At 41.7% G+C, this 25,901-nt stretch overlaps 3 protein-coding genes across 6 annotated transcripts in view; 2 read left to right on the top strand and 1 right to left on the bottom strand.

Annotated features, from left to right (window-relative positions):
* LOC131446888 (FERM, ARHGEF and pleckstrin domain-containing protein 1-like) overlaps window positions 1-10,095 on the top strand; it is a 51,755-nt gene extending 41,660 nt beyond the window's left edge. For all 3 annotated transcript variants that reach the window (XM_058618284.1, XM_058618276.1, XM_058618274.1), the window contains exons 16-28: window positions 1,184-1,317; window positions 2,070-2,151; window positions 2,260-2,321; window positions 3,125-3,300; window positions 3,388-3,518; window positions 3,673-3,741; window positions 3,842-3,931; window positions 5,936-6,018; window positions 6,517-6,629; window positions 8,251-8,411; window positions 9,018-9,125; window positions 9,304-9,455; window positions 10,007-10,095. In XM_058618284.1, coding sequence (XP_058474267.1) covers window positions 1,184-1,317; window positions 2,070-2,151; window positions 2,260-2,321; window positions 3,125-3,300; window positions 3,388-3,518; window positions 3,673-3,741; window positions 3,842-3,931; window positions 5,936-6,018; window positions 6,517-6,629; window positions 8,251-8,411; window positions 9,018-9,125; window positions 9,304-9,455; window positions 10,007-10,082 — 1,437 coding nt within the window. In that variant the 3' untranslated portion in view covers window positions 10,083-10,095. The remainder of the gene's footprint in view (window positions 1-1,183; window positions 1,318-2,069; window positions 2,152-2,259; window positions 2,322-3,124; window positions 3,301-3,387; window positions 3,519-3,672; window positions 3,742-3,841; window positions 3,932-5,935; window positions 6,019-6,516; window positions 6,630-8,250; window positions 8,412-9,017; window positions 9,126-9,303; window positions 9,456-10,006) is intronic.
* Window positions 10,096-11,709: 1,614 nt separating this feature from the next.
* On the bottom strand, window positions 11,710-13,724 carry LOC131446951 (gamma-glutamylaminecyclotransferase B-like). Of its 2 annotated transcripts, none has more exons than XM_058618369.1 (2): window positions 13,599-13,724; window positions 11,710-12,500 (listed from the first exon to the last, which is right to left on the bottom strand). In XM_058618369.1, the coding sequence occupies exon 2, from the start codon at window positions 12,474-12,476 to the stop codon at window positions 12,006-12,008; it is 471 nt and encodes a 156-aa protein (XP_058474352.1). In that variant the 5' UTR covers window positions 12,477-12,500; window positions 13,599-13,724; the 3' UTR covers window positions 11,710-12,005. The 2 variants fall into 2 exon arrangements, with proteins under 2 accessions (XP_058474352.1, XP_058474342.1); XM_058618359.1 differs by lacking the exon at window positions 13,599-13,724 and adding an exon at window positions 12,851-12,948.
* A 57-nt stretch (window positions 13,725-13,781) lies between these two features.
* On the top strand, window positions 13,782-20,501 carry arl13b (ADP-ribosylation factor-like 13b). Its single transcript, XM_058618346.1, has 10 exons — window positions 13,782-13,918; window positions 16,454-16,524; window positions 16,678-16,927; window positions 17,114-17,219; window positions 17,440-17,642; window positions 17,731-17,848; window positions 17,946-18,087; window positions 18,228-18,350; window positions 18,498-18,566; window positions 19,294-20,501. The coding sequence occupies exons 1-10, from the start codon at window positions 13,860-13,862 to the stop codon at window positions 19,365-19,367; spliced, it is 1,215 nt and encodes a 404-aa protein (XP_058474329.1). The 5' UTR covers window positions 13,782-13,859; the 3' UTR covers window positions 19,368-20,501.
* Window positions 20,502-25,901: the final 5,400 nt, after the last annotated feature.

Genomic DNA, 25,901 nt, shown 5'->3' with positions numbered 1-25,901 from the left:
CACCTTTGGGGGCCATTTTGTACCACTTTTATGTATGTCTCGTATTTTATAAACTTTATTGCCAGTTTTTGTCAATTTTTACCAACGTTTAGTACGTCAAAATTGCATAAAATACATTTCCAGGACCAAAACTTGAGAGCGAGGCCCAACAACAGACGCTTTATGAGCTTTTCTTTTTCTTGAGCTTGTTAAAACACCTTGCTTAATGACCTTCATTCACCCCTTTGTTTCCCCACATGAAATGAACACAAGCATGCAATAATTCATTCCTACTGCAAGCGTATCATCCCGTCTGCTCAATAAACGCATGTGTCTTTAGTTTACAATACAACACCACTGACAAAGGAAACAACCCAGCATTTGAATCCTGGGATCAAAGTGCAGCTTTAATGTGTTAATGTGATTTCCCCTCCTCCTGTTTTTACTGCCTGTTACACACAAATAAGCAGGAGAAACACAAATGTAAGCACCTGCCTCCGACCTTGACCCCGCCACCTTATTGCAGAGGGAAAATAACATCACATTTCCCTTCTCTTGTGCCCTTTTTCTCCTTCTCTGCTGTTTTTATTCTCAACGGTATATTCCACCCTCTTTCATGTGGCAAGAAGGCGTGTGCTGGTGCTTTTTTAAAAGCTCTTAAATATTTTCTTTGGCTGGCAATGCTCACGCCTGAAATTCCCACACCCTTCCCTCCCTGTTGTTCTTCCCCCCTCCACTCTCCGTCTCTCTCCCTCTCTCTCTCTCTGCAAGGTGAAACAGCAGGTTGACCCTTCCGTCTGTGCTCACCCTCACAATCACTGGTGATTTACATTGAGGGGGAATATAACACGTCAGTGTCGGGTTGGTTTGGGGTCATTTGAGCATCCCTTTGTGATTGTGCTTTCAAATCAGATCCTCAGGATTTACATTATGACTATTCTGACCTCAAATTGTGATGCAACCACCAATTATTTTTATTTTCTGTTGGTTAATGATTGATAAGGAGTTGTTTTGTTTATATCCTCAACATTTTTAGCTTCACTTTTTGTTGCTTACATCAATAAGGCTCTCGGATAACAAGAAACTAGCTCATCCATCCGTCTTCTACCGTGTTAATAAGAGATAAATTGCAGAAGCTCATACAACTGACAGTCTGTGTTTTCTCTCTCTCTCGCTCTCTCTGTGTGTGTTTGCTCAATCCTAGTCCTTCCAGAGTCTTGTGGCCAAAGACGAGGCGTTCCCAGAGCCCGTTCAGAACCTGATTTCTGCCAACTATGAGCCGGTCTACAAGTTTCACCAGGGATTCCTCAAAGAGGTGGAGCAGCGGCTGGCGCAGTGGTCAGTGTGTCCGTCTGCCTGCTCCCATGAACTTTAACAAAGGAATGAACATATAAACTGCAAAATGGGAAATAAAAATTCACTTAACCAAAAAGTATTTAGCTTTAACAAATGCATGCTGAGACAAAAACAGAAACCCACAGTGCTGTTAAACTACTATTCTTTCCCTTTTCTTATCTGTACTGTCATATTTTACTTTTATTAATTTATTGTTGTTGTAAACTAGGACTAATTAAAAAGCGGATGAAGTTACTTTTTGAGATAGATTCAGGACATGATGTTTTTGTGTGACTTTATGTAATGTACACGCACACATTTGCACTGAATTCATAGTGAGTACCCTCAGGCATACAGTAATGCATTTCCTACCCTGTTACCTTAACCATCACAACGAAATGCCTAACCTTTACCCTAACCCTAAAGCCAGGTCTTAACCCCCAAAAAGCCCTTTAAATAAATGAGGACCAAATGTCCTCACTTTGCCATAATGTCCTCACTTGTATGGTATATACACAATGTTTTGGTCCTCACAAAGCAACAAATGCAAGAACACACACACACACACACACACACACAGAGTGACTAGCTTGTAAGATACAGTATATTATAAATGCCATGGTGGGAATGTGAGTCAAGGTTTTCCAGTCCATGTATGAGAAACTTGGTTCTGGCCTGACACCTACTGGTGAATACATGTTACTGCACATGAAAAAATAAACCAATAAATCACATTTTTTCCCCGTCTGTCACAGGGAGGGACGCTCCAATGCCCACATTAAAGGAGACTATCAACGAATTGGTGATGTTTTGCTGAAGAACATTCAGGGTTTGAGGGTAAATGTCTCCTCCTACATTATCATGTGTGAGAAAAAAAAATGTTTTTCTTGTTTCCTCTGTCTGACATCTTTTATTTACCCCCCTCTTCTCTTTTTGCATGTGCAGCAGTTGACCGTGAACCTCCAGAAACATTCAGAGTGCCTGGTTGAACTGGAACGGGCCTATAGGTGGGTGACATTTGAATCTGTAGTTTGTCTGCCGTGCTTTGTCTTCTCTGATATTTTATTCATCAGCATTTCGAATGAAGGCCGGCGGATATAGTGGTATCAATGGCTTGCTTTAATCAAATTACAAATGGCATCATCCCTTTGTTTTTATTTGTTTCAATAGCCTTTAGTTTCTTAGTATCCTGATTTTAAGCATCTGTTTTTTCAATAAACATAGCACACGTGATAGTTCTACAACATACCTGCACATCCTCTGAAAATTAAGAAATATACAAAGAAAAGTAAAAGTAATTATTAGTCAAATAAAAGAAGCAAAATATTAATAATAAAACATACCATTTAAATCAGAGCTGAAACAATACTTTTACTTGACTTTACTTCTTTTTACTTTACAAAAACATTAATCGATTACTACTTTCATCATAAAATATTTTGATAATTGATTAATCGGTTTGACTGTTTTTTTTTAAAGAATTAAAACATGTTTTCTGGTTTCTTTGCTCCATAAAACAAAGAAATCATTAAAACTGAATTATTTTTGCTTTTGAACATTTTTTTCCCCAAAATTTTATGACATTTTATGGACCAAATGATTCTTCAATTAATCAAGAAAATAGTCGCCAGATTAATCGATAATGAAAATATTCATAAATTGCAGCTCTAATTTTAAAATGAAACATTTCTTCTGTATATGTATCAGAGGTATATCTGTTGATAACACACACATTTAAGATGAGAATATCACACAATAGTGTTTCTATTGTGTTTCTCAAACAAATTTCTCCTCTGTCTGCGTTGGTCAGGTCCGGTCGTAAAGTTGAGACTCTCTGTCGGGACTTTGAGCAGCAGAGAGTTTGCTACCTGCCCTTCAACATCTTCCTGCTGCGACCTCTTCATCGCCTGCTGCACTACAAACTCATCCTGGAGAGGCTCTGCAAGCACTACCCACCCACCCACGAGGACTTCAGGGACTCTAGAGGTACGCGACACAGTGGTGTGAGGTTGCGGTTGAGGAACGGAAGATGATGCGATTTTTATCCATCTATTCATCCTCGTCCTTTTTCAGCGGCTCTGGCTGACATCTCCGAGATGGTGCTGCAGCTCCAAGGCACCATGATGAAGATGGAAAACTTCCAGAAGCTTCTAGAGCTAAACAAGGACCTGACTGGAATCGACAACCTTGCCATCCGCGGGAGGGTTCGACCATTTATACTAATTTTTTTTATACCGTTATTTAAAAAAAAAAAAAAAATACAACATGTTTCTTGTTTGATTTGCAGGTTACTGAAACCGTATAGACCAATAGAATCAATAGACAATCTCTAAATCTGTGTCTGTGCTCCACTTGTAGGAGTTCATCAGGCTCGGCTGCCTCAGCAAACTCTCAGGGAAGGGCCTCCAGCAGAGAATGTTCTTCCTGGTATGAGTTACTTTTCAAAGTAAAGCATATTTCATATTGGTTGATGGTTACAAAAAATGCAAATCACACTATTTTTTCTTCCTTTTTTTCTCACCCTCAGTTTAGTGACTCGTTGGTGTACACCAGTCGAGGGATGACCCCGGCCAACCAGTTCAAAGTTCACGGACAGCTGCCTCTTTATGGCATGACGGTACGTAGAATTGAGTGATACAGCGGGTGGATTGATTTTAAAATAGTATTGTTGGTTTGGCACCATCTTACCTCTCCGTGGGTTGGAGTTACCCATGGAAATTAAATCTGCCCCCACCGTTGAACATTTTAAATAAAACGCTTTTAAAGTTCCGGATAAAAATAGTCAACCCATTACTATTCTATTGTGTCGCTATTTTACTGTTTTACTATTGTTGTGGATTTTATGTTTTATACCTTTTATGTTGCTGTGCCTTTAAATCTAGAAATAAAGAAATAAGTTGACTTGACTTGAAATGACAACTTCTGCCTAGGAGGTTATGTTTTTGACTACATGTGTCTTTCTGTCTGTGAACAGCACAACTTAAAATCAGAGTTGTTCCGATTCCGATACCGGTATCGGAAATGCCTCCGATACTGCCGAAAATGTGGGTATCGGTATCGGCGAGTACTGGAGTCCATGCACCGATCCGATACCACGTTATTTAATAGAGCTCCGTTAGCGCTGACGCGGTTCTTCTTCGCCGCTCTTGAAACAGTTGCGCTGTGCTGTTTTAGAGGCGTGAAGAAGAACTGATCGCCCGACACCTGTAGACAAGGAGCTAACGTTAGCTCATCATGTCGGCAGTTTGGCAGTATTTACCAGTTAGCTCCTTTAGCGTTGTTAGCTGCGCTAGCTCCGTTAGCGCGTCTACAGTCAAACTGGAGCGGCCCGTTTATTAAACGAAAAGAGCAGCGCTACAACTAACCAGCGTACCTGTGTCCTGCGTATGTATGCCTCTGTTTTTAAAGTTTAGCGTTACTTCAGAGACTCATTTTAACAATCTGGAGTCGAGTAAAAATGATGTCACGCACGTCCTTTCCCGGTCAGTCGTCATGGAAACATGAAGCTCTGCCAGTGCCGCGGTGTTTGGACCAGAGTGAAAACAAACGTACAAGCTGAAAAACGAAATAACATATCACTGGTAAAAATAAATGATGTCCATTTGCTGTATTCGTTCATGTTTTACAGAGGGTTTAACCTGAGCCAAACCTTACCACCAATGATTTATTTATTTATTTATATATATATATATATATATATATATGTATATGTATGTATGTTTATTTCGGTCATGTCAGTTAGATCACTCATCATCACACATCATCTTAGTGTAGTTTACACAATACACATAACCAAAAGGGAAAGCCGGAGAAGCAAAAGTTTATCTAGTCCCGTCCCCATTACCCACAGAATACATATTTTCATCATACAATACATCATTTTAATTTTTCTTATGACATTTTGACAAAAACATGTTTCAGCATCAGGTAGCACTCAGAGATGCAGTCTAGCTCTAGACAGTCAATCAGACTCCATGTATGTCAGCTGTTGTTTGGTTACATTTGCTTCCACTGCCGTATCCACATGGTGTCTACAGATTTCTGTCTCTGACCTTTGTCATACTTTCCTCCTGGGTCATTCTGTATCGATTAATGGTCATCTCTACATACTTCTTTTTAAATACACTCCGTTTTGCTGATTTTTTCATCTCCTCATCCAGATTATTCCACTGTCTGACACCCGTGACTGATACGGTAAAGGATTTGGTGATGATAATCATATCACAGTCATGCAGGCGTAGTATGATATATATTTTTTTATAACACACTGGTATCGGTATCGGTACTCGGTATCGGCCGATACCCACAGCACAAGTATCGGAATCGGTATCGGGAGGGAAAAAATGGTATCGGAACATCTCTACTTAAAATAAAGGATGGATTTCTTTTATGACATTTCTGTGGCTTAGACAGTCAGTTATGGCTCAATGAAGAAGTCACTAACAGCACAGACAAAACCATTTGCAGATAAAGATCAAACAGAAAACTGAAAAGTGCTTACACTGTACATTTCTGTCCTATCATCCCCCAAAACTGCTTCCCCCCGGACTAACAGTGAATGGCGTGACTATAGTTTGTGTTGAAGTTTAACGAGTGTGTTGTTGTCTGTGTGTTTCTGCAGATCAGAGAAAGTGAGGAGGAATGGGGAGTCCCTCACTCGTTCACTTTGTTTGGACACAGGCAGTCTGTGGTGGTGGCAGCCAGGTACACACACATTTGTACAAATATTCACCAATTTTCTCTCCAGTTTAGGGATGAATGTGAGAGAGTTTTGGCACAATTCTTCACATAAAACCTTGGATTCAAATGTTCAAACCTGGGTAACAGAAGCTTTAGTGTCAAGACCATGGTGTCCTCTTGAATAATACATTTATTTAAGCTGCAGACAGTGATATCCTCTTTTTGGCTAACTTTGGGGATTTATTCACAGACAAACAGTCTGGCCCCTCGAGCAGAGAAAACCAAAAACAGCCTCGTTGTGGAGTTCTGGCTCCTGATTAGATAAAATATCATGGGATACCGGGAAAAGATTCTCCTAGATTTATCTCAGTAACAGTCAAAATATAGAACTAGTTAAACAGATTTTTCCCCCTAACAGCCATTTGAATTCAACAAGTGAACTTTACATCAGCTCAGCTTGGAAGTAAAAGTTGTTGACTGAGACCGGATCGGTTGGCGTCTTATGTCTCTGTCTCGTTCCAGCTGTGCGTCAGAGATGGAGCGGTGGGTGGAGGACATCAGGATGGCCATCGACCTGGCGGAGCAGAGCAGCAGCCCGGGCACCGACCTGCTCTCCACGAGCCTCACTGACAACAGTAAGTTCGGCAGATAGAAAACGGCCCGTCTCTCTGACTCTGCACACAAGTCTCCTCACCATCAAAGTGCAGCAGAAGCGTCTGAGGTTGATTTGTGATTTGTGATTTGTCACCCGTGACGCCAGAGTCGCTCAGAAGACCTAATATGACACAGACTCCAGCTGTTGGCTTTAGTGACTGGTAATAATCACTCCCATAAGTAAAGGCCTTTCTCTAAAGGGGAAACGCACCAACCCGCACTACCTGTAGACACAATCCACTCTCTTTTTCCCCCCCATCAGCTGTCGGCACCACATGAATAACCTCACTGAGTTGTCACAGTTTTTCTTTCATCATATTTTTACCGTCACCTGATTCATATACAATAGGATCAGCCTCCATTTTCGTCTCGTCGTCTTCCTTTTATCTTTAAAACCTGTCACGATTCAATGAAGCCTCCAGCTGGTGACCTTTGGTTTGACGTCTCCATTGTGCCTCGGCTAAATCACCCACTATGATTTTTAGTTAAAGAGTATTGGCTTACAAGTGACAACAAAGGGGTCCTTTTTTTTTATTCTATTGCAATTGCTTTGATCACTGTTTGGACCCACGTCTTTGTCCTGTGGCTCATGTAAATGTTCCTCATCAGGTGATAATGACTTTTTCTGAGCTAAATCTGCTCATTTTATGCATCCGTCTGGACTCGCAGTGCTGCAAAATCCCCACTTAAAGCCACGGCGTTTGCTGCAAAGTTTCCACAGAAACCTCGTAAAAACGTTCCCCGTTTGCTGCCAGAGTGAAGCGGTCCAGCGAAAGAAGACTGGAAATGTTCACCATCCAGCTGCAGCCGGTTAAAACGCAGACCGTTATAGCAGAACAAGAATGTCTACAAGATGCTGCAGAGCATCCCCAATAACAGCTGTGGCTTTTGATTATTATTATTATTGTTGTGTGCTGTTTTTAAAGGCTGTGCTAAACAGCTGCACGAGGTTCCTTTGTCAGGACTTTGCAGACAACTGAAAAATCCGATTTTTCATTTATTCTTCATTATTTGCTCCAGCACATCTTCAAGTAGCACATGAATAAAACCAATGTGGCATCTGATACAGATCAAATGTCATATTTATAGATAAGAAAATACTGTTTTATAGATGCAGCACTCAGAAGAGCCATTTTTGAGCCCTCTTCACCCAAATATACTTAATTATGGAGCCGCAAAACCTATTTGACAACATAAAATGATATGTAATAAGTTTTATATGTCGATATAAAATAACTACTACTAAACAACTGTTTTTACTTGAAAGTAAACAGTCACGTGAAGGGCTACCTCATGGCTTTCCATGTTTCAAACAGGTTTGGGGAGGTTTTTAAATATCACATTTGATGTAGACAGAGGATGCGACTCATATTTTTAGTAACCTGGATATTAAAACACTTCTTTTTGCTCGCCTTGATCTCTAAATAATAAATAAGAGATCCAAAGCGACAGGGAGCCAGTGCAGAAGGGCTGAAGAGTCACATTCGGCTGTAGAGCCACAGGTTGCAGACCCCTGGTATAGATATATACCATGGAGTAAAATGCAGGAAACACCATTTCAAATGTATGTGTGGGACCTCACATGTCCCTCTTCCTCCACAGAGCTGCTGGACGACGGTGTGGCCGAGCAGGAGTCGGAGGAGGAGCTCTGCGGCTCGCGCTCGTCCCTGGAACGCCAGGGTCACCGTGGTAACACCACCGTGCACGTCTGCTGGCACCGCAACACCAGCGTGTCCATGGTGGACTTCAGCGTTGCCGTCGAGGTACAGCGCCGCGTGTCCCTCGTCCCGTCCTCTCCACACATCACACACTCCTGTCTCTCGTCTTCCAGCCGTGCATGTTGTTGTTGTTGTTGTCCTGGTGTCTCACTCTTCTTCCCATGTCTGTGTTTAGATTATTCCTTTCCTATTCCCTTTTGTCTTGTCCACTTGTCTTTCTCTCTCTGCCTCCGACTTCCTCTTGTCTCTTGTCTCTTGTCTGTCCACGCTGGCATAGTTAAAGACCCCTCAGCAGACACCAGGGGCCTGTGTCTCTCTCTCTGTGGGTTGCTGGCACAGGATGTGCAGCCTGTCCTTTAGTGACACCTACTGGAGCAGAGAGGTATTGCAGCAGCAAACTGAAAGGCTGAAACCAGAAAATGACAGTTTTATTTTAATAATTAAATCAAATTATGACTCAGTCCCCTCTATTTGGACATTTTTCTCCATACAATTGTCCTTCCTTTTCATGCAAAAGTCACCCTTTTTTAGTGTTTATTTGATGATGTTTTATTAAAGTTACAAAGAAAGAAATGAATTTGCCAGCTGTATGTAAAGTTTTATGTGCTTTATATTTGAATTTTTTCAATCTCTGCCGTTCTGTGTCTTCAGAACCAGCTGTCGGGGAACCTGCTGAGGAAGTTTAAGAACAGCAACGGCTGGCAGAAGCTCTGGGTGGTCTTCACCAACTTCAGCCTCTTCTTCTACAAGTCACATCAGGTTGGATTCACAGGAACAAACTGAAGATGTCACTCTGTAATGACTGTGTAATCATGGGAGTGTCATTTTACAAATTATAGCTGTGTGATAAGACACTGGGTTAATAACTGGTTAGCGAGCGTACGTTTGTAAGCGTGAACGTGTTGAATTTAAGCCCTTTTTTTTTTCCTGCCTGCAGGACGACTACCCTCTGGCCAGCCTCCCTCTGCTCGGCTACTCCGTGACGGTCCCGGCCGAGTCGGAAAACATCCACAAAGATTACGTTTTCAAACTCCACTTCAAGTCCCATGTGTACTATTTCAGATCAGAGAGCGAGTACACCTTTGAAAGGTACAGTATTTCTGACATATTCACTGTGGAATAAATGTTCCTCTTGCAACCTTAAAGCATTCAAGGTATATTAAGTATTTTTCCGACCTAAAAATGGGTTAGGGTTATTTTACAGTCTTTACAAATACAACTAGTATTATAAAAAATAATACTTTTCTATACATAAAACTTCATTTATACAACGCTTTTCAAACAAACCAGGTACAACTCGATTACCATAAGATGATAAAAACAACATTTTAGACACTAACTCATACCAAAATAATAGAATAATGCTTGTTATTTACAATATTACAAGTTGTACAATTACATCAATGGATGACTTTATTGGTGACTTTCCTTTAAATTAAATGCAAATTACATGTCAATTGAACCCCTGTACTTACACAGAACTCTATTCAAAACATGCAAACTTAAAATAAATACAATATACTGTATAATTTCTGTATAAAAACAACAATTAACTAAGTAAAAGATTGTAGTAAACCAGGTTATAGCTGATCGGTGTACTTGTTGCTTTAATAATTTGTATTTTTTAATCTTTCCTCCAGGTGGATGGAGGTGATCCGCAGCGCCACCTGCTCCTCCAGCCACTCACTGCCGAGCACCAGGAAAGACCTTTACTGATGACGGCGCTCCGTCGACGCCCGCCTTCCTCCTCGTCAGACTTTAGACTGCCCCGAAAACACTAGAAAAGACTCTTTTTTTATCACACACACAGAATCACGTTGCACACGGCAAACACTCGAATCGACACTGGGATTTGATTCGCACTCTTATCACGTCACGAGGTTACTTCCACTTCACCTCCTCCGTCCACTTTCCTTTAACACCCTTTATACACATTGACCAGTGTCTGATGTTCATTATCTCATTTCATTTCCTGCTTTGTCAAACTGGCAACACAAAGATTCACTGACAGTGTTTTTCCTTATTTTCAACCTTACGTTTGTGCCACTGAGCGGCGTTCACATGCACGCGTGGATCCATCCCCATTTGTATTATTCTAAATCGTCCTACACAGCAAACAGAGTTTGTGATAAGGTTTTTTAAAAAATGTACATAATTCAGCCCTGAACCAGGTTTCCCGTAGCCTCCGTGCATGTGCAACACGCTCGCGTTCAACACTCTTTGTTTCCATGACAACTCATGAATAATTTGATGAATTAAATGCGCTGCCAGTTTGGACACAATTACAAAACAAACATCTTTTCCCCCGGTTTTGTAAAGCGACTTTTTGTACAGTCCTTTGATACACTGTGAAATGTTTTTCCCTCATGACTTTTCTTTTTTCTTTTTTGTTGCTTTTCTTCCTGTTTCCCTGCGAATTCTCTTTAAATGGCTTCAAAACTGCTTCCAACGCCAACAGAGATTTCACTGGTTCACTGCCAAAAGAAAACCCTTCTCTTCTTATTCCTCTTTTTTTATTTTACTATTTTAAATAAAGATGAGAAAACAATGTGTTCATAAAAAAGTGAGAGCGCCCAAGAAAACTGATTTTACTTTTACTTATGGTTACACAGCGCCTGCTGGGATTAGATTAGATTAGATTAGAACAACACAACATGAAGTAAACAGCCATGTAAACAAAGCAGAAAAGAGATTTAAAGAGGAAATGAAGTTTATATGAAAAGCATCTTTGAATTTCTTTAGTCGGTGTGAGAGATGTTGACTCATGTAAGCAGATTTTTCTCCTGAGGCTGATTTACTACATGCAGTTCATTCACATAAAAACGCTGGTAACACAACCCTCAAAAGATACAGTAAGCAGATTGTCATCTTTTTTATTCATTCCATTAATTATTCAAATGTCTTTCCAGGTAATGGAGTGCTTACAACAAATGCTCTTTGAAACATATATTCACAGTACATGCCGCTTGTTAAAAAGGTCCAGAGTGAAGAATTAAGGGATCTGTTAACATCAGTGTTGTATAATTATGTTACAAACGACAGACGGTGAGATTGATCGTGCCGAGGCTCTGCATGTTTCGTAATCGTGATACAAATTAGATCGAGCGTGGATCTTGTGGTTACTGTGTTGTCCGAAGAAAGATGCTGCCACCGGTGTCGCAGTTTATGCTTTGTCTCCTCCTACTTCTGGGTCAAAGACGGAGGAGGAAATGTTGGCGCATGTGCAGAACGCCAAGTCCGACTCTAATCCGACTCCGTGTATACATGGAGGTGCAATCAGACTATGAATCGCATTATCCAGGTATGTTAGTCCGACTAAGACTAGCTCAATTTTAGCTGTGTTTAAAATTGGTCTTTTCTAGTTTTAAGGCCACCGTAGTTACACCTTGGTGGGGAACTTCACCTCGAAATGCCACTTAATCCCACACACTGGTCCTTTAAGTACATCATTGAGAGATTTCAAGAAGAGAATCACATAATTCACTGTTATCTATCACAACATTTGTTTCAATGTTACACAGAGGATCATAATACATATCAGAAAACCGATCTTATATAATCATTCTAGTTTGACATTTGAACTTCGGTACAGATTTGATTGCTAACGCCCTTAGGTTACAAAAGAATTGGCGAGCTGCATCAATCTCGTGCTTCTCTGGTCATATATTCGAGGCCGTGATCTCCATAGGCGTCGTAGCTCTCATAGTTGGCCAGTGAAGGCCAGTCTGGCTGGTACGTTGTCGTGTTGTACACGAACACCTCAGTGATGCTCCCTGGCGACAGAGTCTCCTCACCCTCGCTCTTCCCCAGCCACGCTTTCACCTCGACACTAATCCCAATCCGCTGGTACATGGTGGGAATGCCCTCGAAGGCGTCCAGGAATTTCAGCATCCTGTCGTCCACGCTGTAGATCTCTCCGTGGACTCTGTGACCCTGGCCAGGGATGTTGAGGAGGAAAGGGATGTTGCACTTGCCAGCGATCACCAGTGGGTATTTCTCGGTGGTGAGAGCCGAGGCGAGGAGCTCGGCCTTTCCATTGGTGCTGTCAAACATGCGGTAGTAGTTTGGCTGCCCCTTCTTCAGGGTGCCGTAGACAAAGATACGAATCATGTGGATGCTTGAGGACACACGCGCCTGTAAACAAGGAAAGCACAAGTGTTAGGGAGTCATCATTTATATTTGATTTACTTTTAACTGACCAAAAGAAGCCAAACGCCAATCAGGCTCATTTTTATTTTTATTTATCATCATTTTTAATTAATTAACCAAGTTTTTCAGTCCATACATCTGCAAAATTAGAACATATGATCACAAACACAGATCATGACAGTGAACAGCTCCCCGTACAATCCATTGATGATGAATTAAAACAAACAAAGTAAGAATTGTAAAACAAAATAAAGATGCAGGCCATTAACTGCAGTACAAGTTGTGAAAACACAACGTGAGAAATGTAATTTCATTAAAAAAAAAACGCAACTCACCTGCGCTTCAGGCTGGTTTACTGGAGTTTTCTAATGTTTACAGAAATGTGGGAGAACTAGTTGACGCTGTCCTTTTCCGGTTTGAGGAAGAGCTGAACAAGCACAACAATCTTGGAGGGTGGTGAATGACAACAGCGCATGCGCAGTAAAGACCAGCTGAGATCTTTACTGAGCTTGAATTTCCCCCTTGGGGATCAATAAAGTTTTTTGAATTGAAAAAAGGTGTACTGCAGCTGCAGGTGGCGCTGTAATTAGCGAAGTAGACCAATACAACTATCTATACAGTAGATTATATTATATATAGAACAGCATAAACATGTTAAATTAAGTTATATTATATAGTTGTTCATATTGTAAGATGTGTCGGTTGTTGTGGCCTTAAGGAAAGTTCTAACGATATTAAAACATTATTAATTCAATGTCCTGTAAACAGTTTGTTCCCGTTTCAAAACCTATGGGCCGCAGGGGGATTTTCTGGGTGCAATACCACGAGTGGCCGATAGAGGCTCCATGCCTAGCAGCAAGAGAGGACGGCGTAAACAAAGCAGAGAGCAACACAACCAGCTAACGTTAATTAGCTCATGTTTCGCGACTAATAACAGTATAGCTACATTCGGTTCGTTAAGAAAAACGCTTTATTGTTGTTTCAACACAGGTTGTTTTTCCCCCCCGTTTTGTACGAACATTCTATTCCTGTGCTGGAAGTAAACGAGGAGAAAAGACAGCTTCTGATACTCAAGCTAGTTACCTTAAATCCTCACGGAGACACGGATTTAGCATTTCTGGAAATGGATGCTGTCTGAAGTGACGTGTGTCTTCCACACATGGTGACAACCGCTTGATTCATTCAACCGCTGTTTAATGTCGAGTGTTTATACGAAGGCTGCAAACGTCGGTGCTATCACGACTTAGCTCGCTATGTAGCTAATTCGGTCGATGAGCTGCCTCTTCGAGGCTGGATCGTGGCGTGACGGTCCACTCCACTGCTGTCATCTGGACTCGAACTGAGATGTTTAGCCTCATGGCGAATTGCTGCAGTTGGCTAAAACGTTGGCGAGAGCCCGCAAGGTGAGTTATGAGATGTTATGACACCCTTTAATATTCATAATCTCGCTGCAAGTGGTTTGTTCCAGTAGTTTTACCAGAATGAGATGGAGACTCCTGTCACGTGATCAAATCAGTTCATTCCACTCATACATCATTCAATTATAATGGTGTCATGATGCTTTTCTCAATATAACCACAAATGGAGTGACGCTGCTGATGATGTACCAAATGCTCTCAAACTGTGGTACGTGTACCATGAGTGGTACACAAGCTTCCTCTGGTGGTACTTGGAGGAAAATCAGAAATACTCTTCTACTGTATATACCAGGATATGTGACTGGAGCGTGTGGAAATCTCTATCTTAATCTAATTACTCTATGTGTTTGAAGTATATGTGAGGAAGAGGAGGATTATAAGAGAGCATATAATCCTATTGTGAATACATCTGGGGTTAGCACGCTCGCCTTTGCGGCAAGAAGACCCAGGTTTGCGACCCGGTTGGAACAAGGGCCTTTCTGCAATATGGGGACTAGTTAAATTGGACCCTCTAAATTCATTGTAGGTGTGAAAGTGACTAGTTGTTTGTGTCTATGTGACCCTGTGATGGACTGGCGACCTGTCCAGGGTGTACCCCGCCTTTCGCCCCCTATGTCAGCTGGGATTGGCATCAAGTGGAGGATAAAGCGACAGAAGATGGATGAATGGAATAAATCTGCCTCCTGTGAAAAGCCAGTAGTTGACTTTGCTCGGCCTATTTACACCACTGTATTTTAACCTTGGTGATAATGGTGTTATTTTGAGAGCTCAATATTGTCTCTCTTGGTATCAAAAAGTTTGAGAAGCAGTGCACTAAAAAGTTCCCTCCTGCAGTGTTTTTGCTCATTAAGTGGTCGTAAATGAATGGTGTTGACATAAATGTCATTTTCTTTGCTGATGAATGAGTTTGTTTGGGCCATAAAATGTCAGAAATGCAGATCAGTTTCCCCTCCAAACCTCAAAATAAAAACGTCCTTGAATGTTGGACGTTTAATGTCATAGAGGAGCAGAGGAAACCTGAAAATATTCACGTTTTAGAAGCTGAAATCAATCAGAGAATGTTTTTGATCAGTTACAGGGACTAATGAATCAATAGATTTACTGTTGCAGTAAATCTATTGATTTAATATATTTGGTAATTTGTGATGTTTTTGAACAAAATGAGGGCTTTCAGTAATTGATGAGGATTTTGACTTTACCTTAGAGATAAATGAATCCATAAATCAAATAAACACTCTGTACATTAACTTACATTGAGCATATATTTGCATGATAATACGTTGTTGTAGGCCTTTCATTCATTATGTATTAGGAATGTGTTGACATCTTTTTGTTCTGTTCTTTTAATAAACAAAATTTTAAAATAGAAAACGTGAAGCAAAAAGATGTAATTGACAGTGCTACGTCCACGTGGTATCTGTGAGGCATCTGATCCTGTGGACTTAGTCAGAAATCCTCCCCTAATCCTACAAGCAGGTCTGTTTAGTTGTGCTTTTTCCTTTGGCCTGTGGCTGTGAGGGGTTTGTTTGTACTCGCAGTGAGTCGGTGGGTAATGTTGGGAGTTAGTGTTTCACCTTCTTTGATGGTCATATCAGAGACGGCACTGATGAAGGCCAGTTGGCTCCAGAAGACGGTGAGATGGATTGTGCAGTTGTTGTCGTTTCGGCGCAAGTGTCAAAGTTAAGTATGCAGCCAGGAAGCAACAGGTGTTTATGTCAGTGTATGTTTACTCAGTGGACTCATGTGCAACAATATTTAATATTACACGACAAATATCAACACAAGGCGGCTTTAAAGATGCTAGCTATATTTTTTAATGCTATTGCCTTCATTTTTGAACAGGTTATATGGAGCAAAGTGGGATCATGTCTGCATTTAGGTGAAAATGTAGAGAATTACGGTGCAGAAATAATCTTGCAAGGCTTCTCACAAAGTTCTCTGGACTTTTGAGAAACTTGGTAGCTGGTGTGTGCGTTCTGCACAAATGCCCAGATGTGTATATCTTTACTACCTTTTTAGTTTGGCTGTGTTTCCTGCAGGGATGCTTTCCATCATCCATCCCCACTACCAGCCTCCTTAGCAAGATTTAAAGACGAGCTGTGTTGTAAACAGATATATATCGATTAAGGAACTGGACACAGAAAGCAAGTCCACAATTTGGCTTATTAATCAATTGGTGGTCGTCCGGTTTATTTTACTTTCTTGGATTTCTTGGTTTATTATGCTCTGCGGTAACTGCTTGTGACCGCTGCTGACTCGCTCGGTTAGTCTGCTCGGTCGGTGTATTTTACGAGCACGTCTCTTATTGCGTCATTCGTTCAGATTATTAACAGGCTTATATCTGAGTGTGTCATGGTTACTAATGCCAGGTCATTCTTTTAGCACAGATGATGCACATTGAGACACATGGCACCACAGATGGCATCAGATTTTAACTTTTTTTACTGGCAGTATTCATGCTTATGTACAATGTACTGTATAAGTCAATGCAATGATTTTTCCTCCTTTATGATCCTACAGGAAAGTGACACTGGTGATGGTGGGACTGGATAATGCAGGGAAGACGGCAACGGTACGAGGAATCCAAGGAGGTAAATGCCTTTTGTTGTAAAAGTTTTTATGTTGTTAAACATCTTTTTAAATAACAGCAAAGTCCATCTTGTTTCCTGTGAATAAACAGCCCCTCTTGCTCCTCTGCTCTGATATCATTTCACTTCATCTGCTTCTATTGTCCTCTCTCACAGAGGATCCCAACGACGTGGCCCCGACCGTAGGTTTTTCCAAGGTCGACCTGAAGCAGGGCAAGTACGAGGTCACTATCTTTGACCTCGGCGGCGGGAAGAGAATCCGCGGCATCTGGAAGAACTACTACTCCGAGTCATACGGTGTGGTGTTCGTGGTGGACTCCAGCGATGTGCAGCGGATCCAGGAGACGCGGGAGACCATGGCCGAGGTCCTTCAGCATCCACGCATCGCAGGCAAACCGGTGCTAGTGTGAGTGAGCGGTCAACTAAAGGATGCTGTTACACAGAGTTAAAGCAACACTAAGGCCGCTTTCACACCAGAAAGTGGATATAATGTTGCCTAATCCTGGCACAAAGCATATTTATATTTAATTTTCTTTGAGCTTTTTCTCTGCCTCACCACTGATGATGTTTGCGTTACTGTCTGTGCTTTCAGACTTGCGAACAAACAGGACCAGGATGGAGCGCTGGCCGAAGCAGACATCATTGAGAACCTGTCGTTAGAGAAGCTTGTAAACGAGAACAAGTGTCTCTGTCAGATCGTAAGTGTTTGTGCACCTGTTGTGTGACGGCACTTGAGTGGCATTTTGTCGAGTAGCACTTTTACCTATACAATGCAGGTTAGGTTGTGTTGTATTTTCCCTTGTTTGCCATAGCACCATAGTAGTTTGAATCGCTTCAAGGATGCTTTCATTAGAAAAGTCAAAAAAAACAACACAGGTTTGTACAATATTATTCATTGAAAATGTCCTCCAACCCCAGGAGCCATGCTCTGCGGTCCTGGGTTACGGCAAAAAGGTGGACAAGTCCATCAAGAAGGGCCTGAACTGGCTCCTCAGCAACATCGCCAAAGACTACGAGACAATTACTGAGCGTGTGCAGAAGGACACGGCTGAGCAACGCGCGCAGGAGGAGCAGGACAAGAAGGAGCGGGCGGAGAGAGTGCGGCGGATACGAGAGGAGAGGTGAGGAAAACACAGCCAAGTAAAATGTGAATATTGAGTGAATGTAACCGTGTCGACCAGGAAAGTTAACATCCTTTTCTGTCAACAGAGAGCGTCAGGAGCGGGAAGGGGCAGAACGAGAAGGCAGGCCGATCCAGGAAGAAGAGCCTGATGATGATGAAACCGTGCTCAGCCCGTTCCAGCCAATCAACAGTGTCGTCTCTGAGGTGGTTATCTCCCTCGTGTACTTTGGCTTTTTCTGTCTCATTTCTGATTCAAGCTGCAGTTATTAGATTGCATTTGCCCTTTTTGTGTTGCTTTCAGAATGAGGATAAAGAAAAGGAGCGGAGTAGGCAGAGAGAGCTGCAGGAGGGCAGGACTAAGGCTGATGTTGGTCAAGAGGAAGAGGAGTATGAGGAGGAAGACCCAGACGACTCCAGGCAAACGCCGGAACACTCCAGTTCAGGTGAGTGTTACATCTTCAAAACATCAACATTTATGCATGAGTGCTGGTTAAAAAGTCAAAAAGGATCATAATCTGTAGAAGATTCAGAAAGAGTGAAAATGTTATTAATTTAATGCCCCGATATATCTCTGTACCTTCAGCCACATCTGTCGAGCAGAACAAGAAGAAGACACGGAAGCTTCACCTCAAGAGGAAGCACCGCGTGGACCCACTGAGGATAGAGGACGGGCCAACGGAGAGCCCCACCCCTCCACCTCCACCAGGTAGGCCGAGGTTTTGCAGCTTCAGTCAAGCCGTTGAGAAATATGGCGTTCAAACCGGGCTTAAGGTGTCACATATACCAGCTTCTGCCTTTTAGCTTTGTAACCTCAACATCCTGGTTCTTATTTTGTGTGTTTTTTGTTTTTTAGTGGGATGGGCCACACCCAAAGTTTCTAGACTGCCCAAACTAGAGCCGCTGGGAGCCTCAAAACATTCTGGTAAAGCTGCCCGAGAAGTCTGGTGACACTTCATCCCTCACTGCCCATCGCATTTTTAATTTCATGCATTACTTCCTTTTGTTATATCGCCCCAATCGGCCATTAACCCGCTCACCTCGTCTTTGTGTGGAGTAACTCATTCACTAACTGTCATGGCTCTGACTCAGTGTTTCCTCTGTGCATAATTCGCCGCATGTAAATTGGATCCGTGTTTCGGATCCACTCTTGGCTCCGGCACAGGTGCCAGTGTGTGTTTTTGTCTCTGTGTATGTGTGTGTGTGTTTTTGTGTGACAGCAGTGGTGGTAGATTATTCAGACATGGCATCACAAAGGAAACACTACAAACCTGTCTGGAGACGTGTGTTGACTCTTGATTAGTAACATACTCACATGTTGTTGTGTTCTTCTTCTTCTACTTCCTCCTCCTCTGCATCTTCTTCACCCAGGCATGTGTTTTGGAACGTGTGCGCGTCCTTCATGGTGGCAGACGTCTTAACTGACTCAAAGGCTCATCTGTCTGCCTGTCTGTCTGTCTGTCTGTCTGTCTGTCTGTCTGTGTGTTCTTCCTCCAGTGTATTTCCCATCCTCCCGTAACTCAGCTGTCACGTTTAGTTTTTTCTCCCCCTCCCATCACGTCATAAATAGAGCTCTCACTGCCAGTGTTATTTATTGCAGGACTTGCTGAGTGAAGCTTACTAACGCAGCTTTCTTTCCGTCCCCTCCACAGACTTTTACAAGCCTCTCCCTCCGCTTGCAAACAGGCCGCGGCCTAACGGCGACAATGATGACGTCATCTTTTAAACCTCTCTTTAGTGAGGTTGACTCCCGACCAATCACTGCTCTCCCTTCTTTTTTCTTTCTTTTTTTTACTTTCTGTCTCAAGCGAGTGAAGTCTAGACGGCACGGGAGGGGGGGCGCGAGCCAGCGCTTGGTTGACCGCGAGTGACGTGGAGCATCATGGGAAATGGAGTCCTTTCCTCGGAAGCTGAGATTTGGCTTCACAAGCTGACACAAGTCGGTGTGACTCGCTGAACTTGCACTGAGCTGATTTTATTTGTATCTGTCAGAAGTGTTTTCACTTCTAACGACTGAAACTTTGTTTTATATTCCGCGTGTCAGTGTTAGATTGGACTGAAATGCTTTTAAACTGACAAACATATGTAAATATGTTGATTCTGACCCTGTATACGGACTTTGTCTGTCATATTTTATTCATTTATTTTTGGTATCTTCAGTTTTGTAGTGGAAACATAGAGTCTAAAGTGCTTTAAATGAGGTATTTTTCAAATTGGAACAAATCATATTCCCCCTGAAAAAGCAGGAGTGAGAAAGGAGGCTGAAAAAGAAGTTAGCACCATTCTGACATTCTGTAGGCCGATACTGGTCAGAAAAAGAATAAAGAAAGACCCGATATCATCTGTAAATATCCCCATAAATGCTTACGTCACGGTACATTTTGGTTTGGAATGGTAAAGCCCTGGGTCAGGCTCTGCGTACCCTGACCACACCATGTCATTTCACTCTGGTACAAACAATAGAACGGTTATTTTAGTACTCTTCCTAATGGAAACGCACAAAAATATGTACCGTACTGTATCAAACTGAACCGTGTTGTTTAAAATGACAACGTTTTGGGCGGAAATTTGCTGCATTGCAAAGAAAGTTTAAAGTTAAAACAACCGAGGTTCACAGACGGAGTTATTTTAACATCCTGCAGATGCAACTCGGGGAAAATCCATTCTGCCTACTGCAGCAATTTGTTTCTTCCATTATGGGAGGAAAATATTTGTTTTTGAAGTGGCTGTTCATGGTTCGGCGGTAAATGCATTGGCACAGACGTGGTATAAACAGCTTAGTTGTTTTTAAACCAGTGTAAAAAAAAAAAAAAAAAAAAGGATTAGTATGGAGCCCATCCCTATTACACACTGTAATATAGAACATATTCCTGTGTGTGCGCACATGTAACACTACATTATGAATGTTAATGGGTCAGGTTTATTCTTGAATGTCTCCACATTTCAATTGTAAAGTTACTTTTTTTATGGCCATGAAGAGAAAAAGAAAATATCTATGATACATTTGTGTATTTTTGGCCACACGGTGGTGTAGTGGTTAGCACTCTCGCCTTGCAGCGAGAAGACCCGGGTTCGAGCCCCGGTTGGAACAAGGGCCTTTCTGCATGGAGTTTGCATGTTCTCCCCGTGTGTGCGTGGGTTCTCTCCGGGTACTCCGGCTTCCTCCCACAGTCCAAAAACATGCAATGTGGGGATAGGTAAATTGGACACTCCAAATTGACCATAGGAGTGAGTGTGAGAGTGAATGGTTGTTTGTCTCTATCTGTGTGTGGCCCTGCGATGGACTGGCGAACTGTCCAGGGTGTACCCCGCCTATCGCCCGATGTAGCTGAGATTGGCACAGCACCCCCCGGGACCCTCTGGTGGAGGATAAAGCGGTAGATGATGACTGACATTTGTGTATTTTTGCCAGCAGCATCATAAAGGACTGTACATTTGTATGTATTGTTTAAAAAAAATATACGAGTCTGCAGGGCTTCAGATTGTTTTTATGCATTCTACTGTTCACACTGTGTACCTGTTTTTTTTAAAGTGATATTTCTCTGGAGGCAGAAAATGAGTCACAATAATCCCCTCTCAGGTGGCACCAAGGAGGGAGCCAGTGTTGCTGCTCCTGTTTGTTTGTTGTTGCTCACTCTTCTCCACTCGTGTACACTTTGGCAAACAACACAGCAAATTAAGCAGAAGACACTGAAATATCACTTTGAAACCACAATATATGAAAACTATAGTGCACCACCGTCCATTAACTTAAGTTAATGTGCGAGGTGTTTAAAAGACTATGTTTTTTTACTCAATTTGAATTTTATAACGGCACAATAAAATATGTTTTCAATAATATATGGTTTCGATTTGTGTCTTTTCAACGCGCGCAGCTGCTGCCGAGTTTTTTATCTTCGTCTCAATGCGGCGTCAAGTCACTTTAAAACAGAAAGTTTGTGTTATTATATCGCCCTCGATGGACTAACTAACACATCTCTGCCTTTGACAGAGGTTTTTCCACACACTTGGGAGGGATGAGGGACATTCAGCTGCAACATGTTGCCCAAGTTAACACAAAATGAATGCGTAATCACTTAAGAATTTAGTATTTCAGCTGATAAACGTGGGAGTCGTTAATGTGCCGATTTATCTCTGGATGTGTTTTCCCTTCACCGTCTTCCGAGACGAGACAAACAACTGCGTCAGCGGCTGTGAATCTCATGTTCAGGAAGTGGAGAGCGAGTCTGCAATATGTTCATTCAACAGGGGAGGGGGGGGGGGGGTGTTTGCCAGGCGACTAACACTTGTCCATAAGTGTTTATAATGTGCTCAAAATAACAGATTGACAAAAGCTAAAAAAAAAAAGCAAACCAAGTGTAAAAAAAAAACTGTTTTTATGAGATGTAATTTGATATCACAAGGATACAAAGAGCCTACAGTAGCAGCACACTTACGGTATATCACTGTTTTGCTGCGATTATACTGCAAATGCCCCTGGATATAATCATTTCTAAACACTGCATAATGGCCCCGAGAACACTGGGATAATCTGTGTCTGTTACAGCCACGTTCCCACATCTCAGTCTGTACAACCTGGACTCTGATCTTCAACAATGAGAGATTAAATGAAGTGAAAAGGGGGATTTTTTTGTACGAGCACTTTCAGCTCCTCCTCCTCGGAGAAAACACAAGACAAAAATAAATAAATCAAAGCCCGAGATGAAAGTGCCAGACCACAGTATGGAAACATTTTGTGTGGTTTTGATAAACGACTTTAGGGCTTCGGGAAGTGCTTTTGAATTTAAATGAGCTTTGTTATGTGTTAATAAAGCAGCGGCAGCTCGGCAGTGTGTGTTTACAGGCCCAGAACATTCACTTCTCCTGGTTCTGTCTACACCAGCAGAGTGACGAAAATGAATACACGCACACAACCTGGATGCAATGTTCCTGCTGTTCATAATCACACACTACAGTGGTAATCTGCCATGAATATAGATGGAATTAGCCAAGGGCAAAACATATTTCAGACATACTGCATTTCCCCCCCAACAAAAACTGTTGTTTCATGCTACAAAAAGCAGGCATAAAGTTATAATAATAATATTAAACTGAAATAATATGTCTGGCTGATTCGCTCCTTTATCTTGATTAATTATTATGATCATGTGACTGAGATTATGATTAAAAAATGAGTCATTTTACAACAGCATTTATAACGTCCAGTGTCCTGCAGAGGTGCTCTCAATAATCCCCCCCCGTCCCCCTCAGTACACTTTAAACCCACTGATATCATCAGTCTTAAGATGTCTGGCTCCTTCCGGAAGCAATAATGTGATGAAGTGTTGCAATTTACTTCCTTCCCACTTTAAATCTGCTCGTCTACATCTGTTTTAATTCCTGATCTCCTGGGACGACGCAGCGCAGCTCTCGGCATAACACTGCAACATTTATTAAAGGAAAAAAGAAGTACGAGTGGGTCACAATTACGTGTCCCAAGGTGCAACAGTTGCAACGGAATTGTGTTTTAGGCTATTGAGGCATTCTGACACGGAAGAAATTGGTGTCTTTTTTTCTGTCCATTTCCTACAATGCTTTTCTTGCTGTATTGTTGTGCAAATGTAAGTGCTGAGTTGAGTGCAGACTCACAAAAGGAGAAGTTTCTGTACAGATGCCAGGGCTCATTGAAGGGGTGCTTGGAGAGTGACGTGAACGGCCTTAACGCTCACCAGATCTAAACCCATTTAAGTCAAGTCAAGGTTGTTTTTATAGCCGCAAATAAGAGAATGGCCTCAAAGGGCTTAAAAATATACACCATTATGTGTCCTTAACAATAACAGGCTACACTTGTACAAAAAATACAACCAATACCAGTGGCAGCCCACCTGTCTCACACGAAGTCTGTGAGTGCCGTGTACAATCTGCATTTAAATGTAGTTTAAAAATGTTACAAGTGGCTTCTTTCCTGTTCCTTTTGGGCACACAAATCTTTACCGTAGACTCTCGGCTCATCATGGCTTTATAAACCTTTGTGAACGTCAAACTAGTTTGAAACAATCGTCGCTAGAGAATAACAATATTCAACAAGTAAAATGCAAAAAAAACAAACAAAAACGTTTTGTGGAACACTCTCTGACTGCTTTCCATCCTCAGCCTCATCGATCTGAGTGCACACCATTCTCATCCACAAACTACCCTTCATTTTTATTTCACACACTCCTCTGGACTGGTCTGTCTCATATCTCAGTTTATTCAGTTAAAAACACTCACAACCCGTCCATTCCCCCTCTGTTCTGGCTTCTGGTGTTCCCCAAGGCTCTGTACTTGGGCCCCTTTTGTTTATCATCTACCTCCATCTTCTCTGCCATATATTTCGCAAACACAACATTCTATGTGGATGACACCCAGCTGTACGTGTCCACTGAAACCCACCCACACCCTCACAGCCACCTCCCTCTCAGACTGCCTACAGGAAGTCAGATCCTGGCTCTCCATCAACTTCCTAAAACTTAACAGTGACTGCTTCTCCGTCCTCCTGAGATTTTTTTTTTTTATTTTTATTTTGAGGAGAGACTCAAATGTGAGCTGGGGTCATTTTCCCAGCTGTGCTTAAAAGAGAAATATTATTAAAAGAGCAATATTATTCTACTGTCCATTCTAAATCATTGAGGCTTTCTTGTAATGTTCTAATTGCTGCTATAGTAGTGAAGAAATGGTCAAATTCACTCCTGTAGCGGTTTAGAAACTTTAGATTACTTTCTTCTTTTGTGACAAACTGTGTTTATGCAAATGTAAGTGCTGTAGTGCTCGTCTGGGATTGGTCTTGTAGTAGTTGGGTGTCAGGTTTGCTAAACTATGATTTTGTCATTTTTCAAAGCTGACCTTTTTCATTTATACATACACCCATAGACCTTTTACACTCAGCTACAGTTTCCGTTCCCATTTTTGGGTTTTGTAATTAAAATTAGAGTCAACTTTTGTTTGAATTTCTGTTTATTAGAGTATTTTAAAGAGCATAGCTCCTCAGCATCCTCCTCTGGTAAATCTTTAAATGTTCACCTTAAACTGGGACCTGGACGTCCTGCACACACACAGCAGGTGGAGAAATCTAATGTCATCATGTGACCTTGTGTACATACATTGTACATTATTTTGTGTAAGTTTGATTATTTAGAGTTAATGAAAGGAAGTTAGTGTTTTTGTTTTTTTTGCTTCAGCCATACGATTTATGGATTTTGTCCATTATACAGAAACTATTTCCCATTAAATCCTTCCATATGAAGCTATGAAATGTCTGTTTAAAATGTGGATATAGTCCTACTGTAACCTACCACCTACTTATTAACCTGTCTGGATCGATCATGATGAGTGTATGTCCTAATAAAAGGTTAATTAGCTGTCATTTTTGGATGATAATAATAATAATAATAATAGTACAAAAAGAATTCTGACCAATCATTGTAGCTCAATATCCAGGTAATAATTGAAGATGGCAACTAAGGCAATTATTTAAAAAAAAAGGTAAAATATGGCACTGTGTTTTGAGCCTTGATGAGTTATTGTTTTTGTTTTGTTTCTTCCCCTCGGGGATCATCCTCAGAGTTGGGGCTGTAACATCCTGTCTGCCAACTAAAGCAGCAAAGCAATTAGATGTGACGACCAGTGGGACTTCACGGGGAAAGATTTAGTGACACCGCAAAGTTGAAGTTGGCTGAACCCTGGTGTTGTTTTAAAAAATTCAGCTGTGTCACCGCCAGTGTAGTACTGGGTGGTGCAGGTGCAGTACTGGGGGGGATGAAGTTCACACACCACGAGGAGGGGAGGTCGTGTGGGGGAAAAGATGTAAATCCAAATCTGCTAGAATGTCTCTGTATCACATACTTTATCATAAGTGGTCTTAAATATTTAACGGCCCACCCAACCCTAGTTGAAGTTAATCGAGTGAATCACAAGGCTTTAAAAGTTTGATCGGAGTTTATAGACAAATGATCTCATTCTGTACAAGTAGAAGTAGATCTACTATATATGAAGTGGCTTCTCTCTGCACAGCTGGAATATTAAAGTACATGTTTATCAAGTTTTCTCTCCTGAATATTTTATAATAATAATAATAATAATAATGATGAGACAACATCAGCACCGACTATGTTCCAACACGGATTCTGCAACATCCACAGCCTGGAAAAACAGTGGCCTGAATCCGTCTCACGTTTCTGTCTCGTACCTTTATGTCTTTGGAGGCAGGAAGCTCACGCTGTGAAGAAGACAGTGAAGAAGAGGA

Source organism: Solea solea, chromosome 2 (assembly GCF_958295425.1).
Source record: "Solea solea chromosome 2, fSolSol10.1, whole genome shotgun sequence".
NCBI classification, from domain to species: Eukaryota; Metazoa; Chordata; class Actinopteri; order Pleuronectiformes; family Soleidae; genus Solea; species Solea solea.
Note: the sequence above shows the minus strand (reverse complement) of the source record. Positions and strands in the feature narration are given on the sequence as shown.

Excerpts from the sequence above, each read along its gene's own strand:
- LOC131446951 (XM_058618369.1), bottom strand. The coding sequence starts at position 12,476 with ATGATTCGTATCTTTGTCTACGGCACCCTGAAGAAGGGGCAGCCAAAC.
- arl13b (XM_058618346.1), top strand. The coding sequence starts at position 13,860 with ATGTTTAGCCTCATGGCGAATTGCTGCAGTTGGCTAAAACGTTGGCGA. Across the intron at positions 18,088-18,227 it reads GCCGGAACACTCCAGTTCAG|CCACATCTGTCGAGCAGAAC; the intron begins GTGAGTGTTACA and ends CTGTACCTTCAG. Across the intron at positions 18,567-19,293 it reads GGGAGCCTCAAAACATTCTG|ACTTTTACAAGCCTCTCCCT; the intron begins GTAAAGCTGCCC and ends TCCCCTCCACAG.